Below are 12808 nucleotides of genomic sequence, written 5' to 3'. Positions count from 1 at the left end.
CGACTCCGCCTATCGAACCCAAAAGGTGCTGTCTAGTCTCGATTTGATGCCGTGTGAGGCTCCAAGGTAGTTCTAATGCATGGCGTTGGTTTGCTGTCATGATTGGAGCTGCTTTAATGCTCGGGACGGAGATGCCAGAGGAGAGGCTCTTCTCGATCACATCGTAGAGCCTACCGTTTCGAAGATCACGCTGATCATTACCTAGAGAGTGAAGAGTGATATCTTTGTGGATAGATCACCGAAGCTTGTTTTATCGGCAATTGCGATACTTATCGACTGCATGGTCTGGGACTGCCTGAGTGTCAAGTGTCGATGATGGTTTACCGAGGTGCTGGTATCTTAAACAAGGAGTTCCGTGACGTTCAACTTGCATACATTATTCCATCGCGCTACTCTTCCGTGTCTTCCGAGGAGTGAGCTCGAGCAATCGGCCACAATTATGCATCATATCTTCACGGCCTGACAGCCTCAAGCCTGGTATAGCATAGACACTGTCGCCTATCCCTTGAGGCCCAAATGATCACTTTGACCCAGGTCTCTTGGATACATCTGGCTAAACTTGCCTCAAAACGAGTGCTCAATCACTTTGAAGACATGGCCGCTGTTGCCCCTGTGTGGTTCAATAGTAGCCGTCAATGTGGAGATGACTACTCCGCCTCCTTTGACATAGACGTCACTCTACTCCGTCGCGTAATAGGCAATATCCACAAGCTATTGTGTAAGTCATTAAGCCATGTCAACAAGCTCATGTCGGTGGACCAAGACCCAGTTCTGCCTCCACGCCAGACCCTGATGACTCCGCCTGAATCCGGGGAAGTCCAAGGTCGTGAGACGTGCCAGGCATTGGGAATAAGGCCCTGCTCGTAATCGGAGCGTTGTCCACGTTGCCCTTCTTGTAGCGACTGTTTCGTTGATACTATGGCAGTATTAGACGGAGGCCCACACGAACTAACGAAATGCCATTGAGGACAGCCTGGCCCAAGAGCGAGCTGAATACTCTAGAGACGTAAGTGCTGATTCTGCTCATACCTTTGCGACGTGTCAACTCGACGCGGGGGATTATTGCGGATAGCTATCAAGCTTCACAAGCCCACCGAACTAACCACGCAGATAGACATATCACTCTTTACCAGTGTTGGTAATATCGCCGCCGTGAATAGTTGTAGTGTCAATGCCGAGCATGGAGGTATCTCGGGATGAGAGCATGGCGTCATATATGTCAACCAGCGCTTGTGGCTGACAGTAATTCCCCTCGAGATAAGCTCGGGGTTGCTTAGAGCCATCTCACAAATGGTACAGCACTGCGAGAGCTAGGGATGGGGATATCGTCGTAGGTTAACGCGGAGTCGATGCCGTTAGCCCGCCGGTGGGGGGAGTACAACATGACCTCGCTAGATCTTTCCCATCAAACATCCTATACTCGAGCTATGTGAGCTGTTGTTCATACTCTGGCCTGTCCTCCAGGGCGACGAAGGATGAAGCTCGGGCTGTTGAAGTGGTTGCAGCACAGATCAGCAAAGTCCTACAAGACACGAACCTCCACGGTGTCATATCGAATAGACCAACTGATGACAGTTTTCGCGAAGCCTAAGGACAGCTAATAGCTCCCTAGACGGTGTTGGAGAAGCCGAAATGGTGTATACAGTCTAACTTAGTATCTCGGGAACGGCTCGGCTAGCGACAAATCGTCCCGGGCAACTTCCTCCTCAGGCCATTCCTCTGCAGTTGGAGTAAGAAAAACGAGGCTGAAGTTTGCTTGCATTTCAGCGCGCATAACACCCCATTGGTTCGTAGGTGCCCATTTTCCAACGCCTGCATAAGATGGCTTGAGGGAGATCGTCAGGGTCAGAATTGAGGCTCTGAGCAGATACAACGACGTTTCTCCAACACAACACAAGCCCACGTTTTCTTTTCTCGAGATGAGACATTCGTTTTCAGCTATCGAGCTTGGGAGTTAGCACCTCCCTGTTTAGGAATGAAGCTTTGATCTAGGTGCGGCGTGGTACGCGGGGATCGGGAGTGATCCCGATCATGTGACCTGAGATCCGTGAGAATAGTTGAGTATGCTTGTTTGATATCATGTTGTTGGTCGTGATTCAAGGAGTCGTGGCTTTCTTTATCATCATTGTGTAATCTTTCAAGGACACTATCGAGCTGAACCTGGACCACCCGAGCTGTTGCGTTCAAGGTAGGTATACAACTAGGTTCAAGCCAACATGGAGTTGTGGATAAGTAATGCTCTCACCACTGGACCTATGAAAACGGAGTGGCATACAGTCTCTTGGGATTACTTTCGGAGGTGCATATACGATTTGGAATAGGAGATAGACTCAATGTAGGCCTAGGAAATTGCTATCAAAGTCCTCGAGAATTTGATTCATGACGGGTCGAAGGGACAGGTATGGAGGGTTATTGGGTTAACGAAGCTAACCATTAGAGATACTATATTCTGCGAGACTGAAACAGGTTGATATCTATTCTTCTCGCTTCATCGAGATTCATAGACGAACCAGACACAAACTGTGCCTGATTTGCATACCTAATGCGGCGAATAACTAAAGAAGCTCTGATTCTTAGAGTCAATATCAGAGAAGTAGCTGAAGCAGGATAAGAGCATCACCTCGGATTCCTTTCAAGGAGCAGCTGCAAGTATGAAACAGACAGTACTCTGCAAGGAGCATAAGATACTATCAGTGTCACTCGATAGTCGGGCGATATTAGGGTGATCCAAGCTCCTGGTAATGACTAGCGTAAGGAAATGACACTCGATATTAAGCCCAAACATCATCATCAATGCATGAATTGGATGTTATCAAGAACTAGGGCGTGCCTCGTCTATACTTGCCAACCTCCCGTTCCGTCCCCGTTGACCTCCACTGTCGCCAGTGGGAGTGGGTAGACTCTAGAGCACCAGCCAGGCCAGGCTCCCTAACTAGCCCCATAAGCTATAGCGGCCAACCCAGTAAACAATTCGCCGCAATCACAAAGTCAAATTAATCGAGCTACAAGTGATCCAATCAACTCCGGTCGAAATAAACGCTCAGGATCGGTCAATTTCTCAGTCTTTGCCACGATCGATAAGTTAGAGTTTGCCGTTTCGGCTGGAGAATCCCGAATAAATACGGTGTGCGCGGTGATTGGCCAGAGCCCAGAGCTTCTAGATTGCAAACATGGTGGTGTTCTATTGGAGTCTCTCTTGGAGAAGTGAAGCGAAGTGGTTGCACGTCTGCGGAGATTCCGTGAGGAGCTGAGCGTGAGAAGAGAGAAAGATGGTGGGAAGGTGAGGGGATTGGCTAGGGTACTTATCGTGTAGGGATCGGGATGAGAATCCGAGGATACGGGCAGACTCTGCTTAGACTCTACGCCGTACAAGGGAGATGATAAGGGACTGACCTAGGTGAGCTATTTTGCGATACCTTACGGATAGATAAGTATCCTATCTACAATGGGTCCCCTTCAAGGCTATTGAGAGAGTATCCATACGACGGAGAGATATCGTCTGTAGATTACCGAGATTCACGTCTTCACAATGAATTACCCTATTCGTACGTGTCGCAAATGTTTGTGCCACACCAAAATACATAGAACAAACCCCTCACTCATCACATGCGTAACGCCCAAATACACTCCCAGTCTAGACCAGACGTAGGCACAGTAGCCGTTACCCCCCCAAACCCAAACTAAGGTAGCGATTTCAAACAAAGGACCTGGTTGTCAGTGCAGGCTGCAAGATGACAACAGTGAGTGGTTTCCCTGGCCAATTGCACGACCGCCAAACACACCACATTCCACCGTCTCTGCACGAGCTAATCGAGTGCCGATACAGGCTTTCCCCAGACCCCAATCAGTCGTGGTTCGGTGGACCCGGTCCCAAGCTCTTCCCCGTGGGGAAGACCCATGTCGTTTCGTTCAGCTCCAGTCATAGTGAAGTCGGACCGTATCCACCACCATGATCTATGCGTGGGTGACCTACACTGCAAGGGCCTGGACCCATGGGCTAGGGGGTGATAGTGGCTAGGCTAACTTGCAAGATAAGCTCTTGTTCCAACTAAGTACCTGTCCCAACGACACCATGCGCGTACTACCCAAGCATGGTTCACTGCCTGTTATCTCTGCCTCTGCTCGACACTATATAAACTGCCATGAATCCACTCACTGCAGCCTCTTCTCCTCCTCAGACCCTCGACTCCAACACTCTTCACCCCTATCCTCCTTCTATCCTCCTCCTCAATTCCTGTCCCTCTCACAAAGGCTGGTCTGAACCGCCGTCTACTCCATAATGTCAGACGACGAGAAGAGACGACACTCCAACTCCAAGGGCAGTGCCGTCGCTGGCGATGCCTCAAGCATTCAATATGTCGAGGACCAAGGCATGGGCCATCTCCACCGACGCCTCAACAACCGTCAGATCCAGCTCATCGCCGCTGGTGGTTCTATCGGAACAGCTCTCTTCATCTCCATCGGTGGCGGTCTCGCCAAAGGCGGCCCCGGCAGTCTCCTCATCGCTTTCACCCTCTACTCCCTCGTTCTCGCCCTTGTCAACAACTCGATCGCTGAGATGAACACATACATGCCTGTTGCTGGTGGATTCGTGCGTCTTGCTGGCTACTGGGTCGACGATGCCCTGGGCTTTGTCGCTGGCTGGAACTTCTTCCTCTACGAGGCTCTTATCATTCCCTTCGAGATTACTGCCCTGACTTCTGTCATCTCCTTCTGGAATGCTGATGCCCTCAACCCTGGCCCGACTGCTGGTATCTGCGCTGCAGTCATTGTCTGCTACGCGTAAGTTTTGCCTCTTTTAGTCAATTGAACCATACTGACCATATCACAGTCTACTCAATGTCCTCGCTGTTCGATTCTATGGTGAATCCGAGTTCTGGCTCTCAGGTGGAAAGCTCATCCTGATCTTCCTCCTCTTCGCCTTCACTTTCGTCACTATGGTCGGTGGAAACCCCAAGCACGATGCCTACGGCTTCCGGCATTTCTCCAACCCTGGATCATTCACCACATACCTCAGCTCAGGCGACAAGGGTAAATTCGAAGGCTTCCTCGCCGCTCTCTTCTCAGCTTCCTTTACAGTTGTCGGCCCCGAGTATATCTCAATGGTCTCTGCTGAGGCTCAACGCCCTACCTTTACCATCAAGAGTGCCTTCAAGACAGTCTACTACCGATTCTGCATCTTTTTCATCGTTGGTGCTCTCGCTGTTGGCATCGTCTGTGCCTACAACGACCCCAAGCTCGTCGACATCTACTTCGGTGCTGGCGGTACTGGCAACGCTGCTTCTTCCCCATATGTCATTGCCATGACCAACCTTGGAATATCAGGTCTCCCTCATTTCGTCAACTTCCTGATCCTCACCTCCATCTTCTCCGCCGGTAACACATACACCTACTGCGCTACCCGAGCTCTCTACTCTTTGGCCATTGAGGGACGCGCCCCTCGATTCCTCCGATACTGCAACAAGTCCGGTATTCCCGTCTACGCCTTCTGTGTCACCATGCTGTTCCCCTTCCTGTCCTTCCTCCAGGTTGCCAACGGTTCCGCCAAGGTTCTCGGTTGGTTGATCAGCATTGTCACCGGTGGCGGTCTTATCACCTTCATGATCATGTCCATCACATTCATCAACTACCACCGCGCCTGTGTCGCCCAGGGTGTCAACCGCAAGACTGAGCGACCCTACTACGGCTACTTCCAGCCCTACGGTGCCTACATCGCCCTCGTTGTCCAATCCGTCATCGTTCTCGTCTACGGATACTACGCTTTCCGACCCAAGTTTGACGTTGAGGTCTTCTTTCAGAACTACTCCATGCAGATCCTCGCTGTCCTCCTTTTCGTTGGCTGGAAGGTCTTTAAGAAGACCAAGTACATCCGACCTCACGAGGTTGACTTGGTTTGGGAGCGACCTATGATTGAGGCGTACGAGGCTACCTTCACTGAGCCTCCTGTTGGCTTCTGGCACGAGATGGGCGAGTTGGTGATGCCCTGCTTCTTCAAGAGGAACAAGAGGACTTCGGAAGTCTGAAGCGGTGCTTCAATTCTTGTATTTGTTTAGCTTGGACATGACTGGATGATATCACTTGCGAATATAGTTCAATTAACATTGCTAATAACAATTCTCACTCTATTTCCTGACGTGATTTCCTATCTTGCTCTCTCATTCTATGATGCGCAGTTGTTGATGTAGCTTCACAAGATTGAGGGGTTATATGATGTTTGAAGCCATAACACAAAAGCAAAGAACGCGTCTCAGTATATGCGGGTAATACACTCAAGTGTCTCTCAGTGCTACCCCTGTGAGAAAACTAGTTGTTTGGAGGCAGACAAACCCCTCGCCCCTAATGAGAGGTGTAATTGAAAGATGTCCTGAGGTACGATCAACCAAGCAGACTGAACGACTGACATTAGCACTGTTTTTCCTGAATGTTCTGCAATTAGAGGAATCATTCTGTAGCGAATGGCTATACTGACAAACTTGGAAACGGTCTATGTAATACTCGTGCTCACAACCTTGCGCGAGGTTCCTCCACCGTCGTCTCCCGGCCTTCTATCCTCTCAACAGCCCGTTCAAATGTAGCAACAACATCATGCTCACTAATCCACGAAGGATTCATCCTTCCCTTCACCCTCTGCCTTAACTGCTCGTCCGTCTCCGTCGTCGCTCTCTCGACATTCGACTTCTGCCCTGAAATGTTCTTATGGACGATACCCAAGAGCTTATCCAGATGCGGTTTGCGAGTGGCTTCATATAGCTCAAACACTTGTGCAAGCTGAGCCTTGGTCGGCTTTCCGGTTTGTGCTGACGAAGGAGGCCAAACATGATCGAGCGAGCGGTACAAGGCATATGCATCGTCGATGGCGAGTGAGCCCCCTGCTGCAAAAGATCCGCCGTGGGTGTGAGCTGCATCACCGACGAGAGCTACGCGGTTGGAGAAGGACCACGTATCGAGAGCTGCGCCGGCGTAGTTGGGGAAGAGTTTGACGTAGGGGGTTGCATCTATGAATGCCCGGATTGTTGGGTTCCAATGCTTTGAGGTGTCAACATGGTGAAGGATGCGAACGAGAGAGTTCACATACTTGGTATAATTTCTTAAATTCCTCAACACTGCCATCTTCATCCCATTTTGCGTCTTTACCCGGTGATTTGGGGTCTTGGGGATCTGCGTGATACCCACCGACTATGGTAAACAGACCTTTGCCTGCAGTCATGCGTTAGTGACGGCGTTGGTGAAGAAACACTGGGCTCTCACCTAGATGCGAATGGAAGAATGTTGTCTCATGGCCAGCCTATTAATCCATTAGCAACCCGTAGATTGGAGAGTCTTCAACCTTACCCAATGGGCTGCATCCTCAGGATACTCAAGATCCTTCAATCTTTCGGCATCAAAGACAGCGCGGAAAGCGACCCAACCTGTCCAATGCAGTTCATGCTCCGGTACGAACGTCTTGCGGACTTTCTGTCGAGATGTCAGCAATCTATTGTCAAAGAAAATGTCTTGAACTTACAGATCGTAAACCATCAGCCCCAATGACAATATCAGCCGTTGCCGTCGTACCATCCTCAAAGTAAAGCGTCGCTCCCTCATCAGGATCCGCCTTCACATCAACAGTAGTCTTCCCCAAATGAACAATACCTTCCGGTAAGTTCTCTAACAGCGCCTGATGAAGATGAGCGCGATGGAACCGCGCAGTCGTATGTCTCTTGCTCTGTACTGTGCTGTGAACATCGTAATCGATGACCTCTCCGGTTTTCCAGTGCCGGTATATCATATGATGGCCAGACTTTTGACGTTGAGCGAAACCTTCAGCCAGGGCATTCTCGACACCAAGCCGATCAAGAGTTCTGAGGCCATTGGGACCCAGAGCTATACTTGCGCCGATTTCCTTAAACTCTGGCGCTCGCTCGTAGACTTGGACGTTGACTTTTGGGTGTTTGAGAAGTGCGATTGCTGTGATGAGGCCTGCGATGCCACCGCCAGCGATCGCTACTTCGAGCTTAGATGACTCTTTTTGAGTTGACATTATTACTACAGAGTATCTGAGTTGAGATATTGGCTCATCTTAAGTAGATGAACATCACTAATAATCCAAGTCATGGCATCTCAATTGAGTCTTACCCCAAGTGTAACTTATCGGGTGAACCCCGACACTGATTCGAGCACGCCATCTTATTCCCCACTAATTCCCTGATTACAAGACGAACTGGTTGAAGCAGCCAATGTCATTTAGCTATCTCGTCGAGATAGCTGATAATGCCATTTACCAAGTATATGACGAGGTACCGATGTCGCAAATGCCAATTTGTAATCTCATTCATGCTACTTTACTCAAAGAAAGCCCCTCGTTTGCTCCCCAACGGCCCAATACCACGTAAAAAGACCAGAATTCAGCCTCCCATCGTAAGAAAATATCACACAGCAATAGGCTCCAAATCTGACAGGTCCAACACCCTCGTCTCGTGCAGCTTATATCCCTCCGTGGCCCCCAAGTATCGCCCTGTCTGGAAGCTCCAGAGCAAGTCACCAAGAGGAAAGCTATGGCATGCCTCGATATATCTCAGCACTTCACGATCGATAGATTCGCCCCAGATAGGCATGCTCGCCAGCGCAAGGTACCATCTGCGATAACACTCGTCTTGGAGTTCCCCTGCTCTATCCATGGCTTGTTGAGTGGTAAAGCCACTCTTTTTCAAGACTGTGACAAAGTTGTGCTCAATACCTGACTTGACATCTTTCTTGTACGAGACGATGTCGTTGTGGCTGCGTTGTATTAGCAAAGATCCCATGGGTTGGGAGTGTATGTCACTTACATCCAAGCGAGGTCACAGCCTACAGCTATGCATTCTTGAACAGAAGGGTGTTCAAATGCCTCCTGCGACAAGTCTACATTGTGGGCGTAGCTGCAAAAAGCATCGTCAATCTCAATTCGATATGAACAATTAGGTCAAGACTCACGCGATGAGACTGATGCATGGATACCCACCAACAGTCCTCCTCCGCATTCTGATGTAGTCCTCCTCGGTCCGAGGTTGACCGTTTCCATCGCGTGTCGCTTCGACCTGATGCAGCAGGCCGTCCAAGTATCGCTTGTGCGTGATCTTGAATTGAGTCTGGACATCAGGATAAGCCCTCTACGTACAGAAATGATTAGCAAAGCACAGTAGAAGAGATCATCAGTAAAACGTACGTCTTTAACTCGGTCCCAGATGGTACGAAACAAATATCGCAAGGGATGTAGCTCTCTGTCTGGAATCTCAGCGCCTTCTTCGAGTACAGCTAGTGTATGTCTAATCTCTTTCTCTGCGGCTACTGGGTCTCGGTCAAGTTGACCCTCGTCAAAGTCGTCGTCAAAGTAAAAGATCTGATCATCCATGTCAGTCGGTGCCCTACCATTCTGGGTTGTCTGAGGATTTTGTTGCATACCCAGTTCAGCCAGTCAACCATGGTCCTTAGTGCCTGTGCATCTGCATGAGGAGCCATGGCAGAGGCGCAGAAACAGAAGTCGGCCTTTCTGTTCTTAGCCGCTTCGTGCTTGTCCATCTTGAGATAACTATACGTCAGTCAGAATAAAAGTTTATACGAAGTGAGGCAAGATAAACTCACTCAGCTATGAAGGCGTCGGCTGCGGCCTTGACCTTGAAGTGGTGAGGGTTCACCATAGGCGTCGCAGACATTATGGAACCAAACATGTCCGGAATGCGGACTTCGGTCGGATGGCCCTTTCCATTGATCTTTGTGTCTCCGTTTATAGTCGCAATCATCTTGATGAACTTGAGATGTATCGTATACCTTGTCGAGGCGAGTGATGAGTGTGATGAGTGTGTACTTAGTTTGCTGCTTATTGGGACTTGATGTGCACCGACTTTAAATATACTACCACAACACAAGATGGAATATCAATCTAATCCAATGTGCCACAGTCGCCTTGGGAGTGTAAGCACGAAAAGATGCCATTTTGGGAATATCCGCTCTCTGTCAGCCAACGATCTGCGACCCGGCATCCTACGGAGCTGGAAAAATACCTATTCGGGAGATCTCTCCATAGCCATAGACCGAAGTTACCAACTCCTTACGACAGATAAACTAGTTAAAAGGGCTTGAAAAAGAGTCATGAAGATGAAAAGACAAAAGCTACTGAGACAAATACACCTTCGCCATGTCTTCCATCAAGCTCATCATTCCACGTGAAGCCCTGTTCAACACTGGCTTCCTGTCGGCACGTATCTGGTCGCCAACGTCTCCTTCATGGAACATCATCTACTATACTGCTTTAGGCTTTGGAAGCTTTGCGCTTTATTGGCTATGGATGGTATTTTATCGTCTCTTCTTGCATCCTCTTAGGAACGTCCCAGGGCCTAAGATTGCGGCGGCGACCAGCTGGTATGAGTTCTACCAGGACGTCATTCTCGATGGTCACTACATTAAGGACTATCCAAGACTTCACGAGGAATATGGTAAGTGATAGTACCCTCGTATATGTGTTTTGGTTGCTGATATAATCGCAGGCCCAATTGTCCGAATGAGCCCTAACAGAGTACACATCAATGACCCAAACTTCTACCACAAGTGAGCACGCAAATATCCCAATGGCATACATATACCACTAACCGCTGGGATCACTCAAGGGTGTACTCTACTGGAACAAAGTTCCTCAAGGAGCCTGCCATGTTCAGATTCGCCGGTGAACTCGACGCCCTGCCATTCATCATGGATCCCGCAGCCCATAAGGTCCGCCGTGGCATTGTCAATCCCATGTTCTCGCCCCGCGCCATCAAAGATTTCTCTCCTCTGGCTCTTCAGATCATCAAGGGTGCACTGAAGAAGATTGGAGACTCGTATGAGACCGGGAAACCTGTTAGCTTGAAGCGACTTGAGTCGAATTTTGCTGTATGTCGCCCAACACCCGCCATTTGCTGTGGCCTGCTGACGAGACGCCTAGATGGACATCATCATGAAGCTTTGCTTCGGTAAAGATATGGGCTGTACCCAGGGAAAAGAAGGAACAGAGGCACTAGTCGATTCGATGGTCGCTCTACCTCATAGCTTCAGTCTCATCAAGCACTTCCCTATGCTTGGAAAGATCATGCAGTCTTTTCCCACGCACGTTTTGACTTACATAATTCCAGGATTCGTCGAGTTCCGCAACGTAAGTTCAGTCCATTCTCGCTTCCAGCACCGACTTCGGAACAAGGCTAACACTGTGTAGCAATGTGCTCAATGGGCCAACGAAGTGCGCGAGAGACATCAGAATGGTGTCTACACCGACGAGACTGGCCGTCAAACCGTCTTTGACGCCATTCTCGACGCTGAACCCGATCGCTCAACCAAGGGACTGGTCGACGAAGCATTCTCACTTGTCATAGGTGGCACAGAGACTACGGTGACGACCATAACTTATGGTGTCTGGTGTATTCTGAAGAACCCCGAGGTTGAAAAGAAGATGCTGGAGGAGCTTCGCACTGTTGAGACGAACAGCGATGGGTTGATGGAGTATCCAAACCTGATGAACCTGCCTTATCTGGTGAGTACGATCTACAACAGTCCAATTTCTGATGTCGGTTTACTTACTGTGATATCTCTAGACTGCTGTGATTCACGAGACTCTTCGCATCTCTTCCCCAGCTCCGGGCATCCTTACCCGTCTGGTGCCATCTGGAGGAACAAAGTACGGTAGCCACTTCCTACCTGCAGATGTAAGTATTCCCATAACCTTGACTGAGTATTCCAGTCCTCGCTGACATGGCCCCTTAGACTTCCGTCTCAACAGCCCAGCGTCTGATCCACTACGATCCAGTCCTCTTCCCGGAGCCCGAAACCTTTATGCCTGAACGATGGCTCGACAATAGCGACAAGGCTTCCAAGAAGAACCTGATTCCGTTCAGCAAAGGACCGCGCATGTGCGTTGGCCTAAACTTGTCCTACATGGAAGCCTACGTCTTCCTCGGGAACCTAATTCGTCGATTCGACCTGAGTTTGCAGGACAAGGACCAAGGCACGCTTCGTTGGAAGGACTACATTGCTCTTCATATTGAGGACGATGTTTTGATCAAGGTCAATGGGCTTCGGTAAATGCACCTGTTGGCCGCTTTCTGGAGAGTTAGTGAATTTGATGGGAATGGCTGCAAATAGGTGGATATTGATGGCGGCTTAAAGTAAAGAGGTACTCTAGCTTAGAATGGAATAAATATTTGGAATTTAAAATTTTAATCTCGTTTTTTACATGCTATTGTTGTATTTACCTCCGGTGATCCTGAGCGGTTGGCACGGTTTTGTTATTGTAATCTCCACGGTTGCAATTTCCTGGCGTTTGACACAATCAGGTCTGGGAGGCGATCACTATCGGACTTTAAATTATTTGGTCCTCTAAAGAACAAAAATTCTACGTTCAGAAGTGGATAGAGGATAATACTCCGCTATATCTTCCGTGCCGAGAGGAATTGTCGACGCGTTGTCGCGATCTCTGCACATCACTGGCTCTTCAGCACACTCCCAACAGACATTCGCAAGTTTCGAGACTGACATTACTGATCAGATCATCCACTGAGTGATCCACTTCCAGTTCGTTCATTTACTACTCCGTGCTTATGCCTTTGTGTTGGACCTCGTCTTAGACGCGCCTGGGCATTTTCCCATTGACGATGTGTGGAGTAAGACGGAACCAACACTCCACGACGATCACTATCCGAGCACCACCGCATTTTCGTATTTGTACTCCATCAGGTGACTTTCCGTCATAATATTCTACCTTGATCCAACGGAAATACTCCAATTCGATGTCGTATCCCTGCATCTTGGCATACTATACTATATA

The 12808-nt window shown here is 49.2% G+C and overlaps 4 protein-coding genes across 4 annotated transcripts; 2 read left to right on the top strand and 2 right to left on the bottom strand.

Annotated features, from left to right (window-relative positions):
* Positions 1-4279: 4279 nt before the first annotated feature.
* On the top strand, positions 4280-6023 carry FPRO_03447 (putative carnitine transporter; the record flags this gene model as incomplete). The annotated part of the gene is made up of 2 exons (XM_031226340.1): positions 4280-4782; positions 4832-6023. The coding sequence occupies 2 exons, from the start codon at positions 4280-4282 to the stop codon at positions 6021-6023; spliced, it is 1695 nt and encodes a 564-aa protein (XP_031076886.1).
* A 478-nt stretch (positions 6024-6501) lies between these two features.
* Positions 6502-8020, bottom strand: FPRO_03448 (uncharacterized protein; the record flags this gene model as incomplete). The annotated part of the gene is made up of 5 exons (XM_031226338.1): positions 6502-7026; positions 7076-7197; positions 7249-7285; positions 7333-7455; positions 7505-8020. The coding sequence occupies 5 exons, from the start codon at positions 8018-8020 to the stop codon at positions 6502-6504; spliced, it is 1323 nt and encodes a 440-aa protein (XP_031076885.1).
* A 388-nt stretch (positions 8021-8408) lies between these two features.
* On the bottom strand, positions 8409-9758 carry FPRO_03449 (uncharacterized protein; the record flags this gene model as incomplete). Its single annotated transcript, XM_031226337.1, has 6 exons — positions 8409-8757; positions 8808-8897; positions 8953-9128; positions 9185-9358; positions 9421-9547; positions 9601-9758. 6 exons carry the CDS (start codon positions 9756-9758, stop codon positions 8409-8411), a joined length of 1074 nt encoding a protein of 357 aa, XP_031076884.1.
* Positions 9759-10153: 395 nt separating this feature from the next.
* On the top strand, positions 10154-12066 carry FPRO_03450 (trichodiene oxygenase; the record flags this gene model as incomplete). The annotated part of the gene is made up of 7 exons (XM_031226336.1): positions 10154-10451; positions 10503-10563; positions 10623-10884; positions 10937-11143; positions 11204-11518; positions 11580-11690; positions 11749-12066. 7 exons carry the CDS (start codon positions 10154-10156, stop codon positions 12064-12066), a joined length of 1572 nt encoding a protein of 523 aa, XP_031076883.1.
* Positions 12067-12808: the final 742 nt, after the last annotated feature.

The sequence above is a fragment of the Fusarium proliferatum genome (assembly GCF_900067095.1).
Source record: "Fusarium proliferatum ET1 genome assembly, contig: FPRO_scaffold002, whole genome shotgun sequence".
Classification (NCBI taxonomy): Eukaryota; Fungi; Ascomycota; class Sordariomycetes; order Hypocreales; family Nectriaceae; genus Fusarium; species Fusarium proliferatum.
The sequence above is the reverse complement of the archived record's forward strand: the minus strand, read 5'-3'. Positions and strand labels throughout refer to the sequence as shown.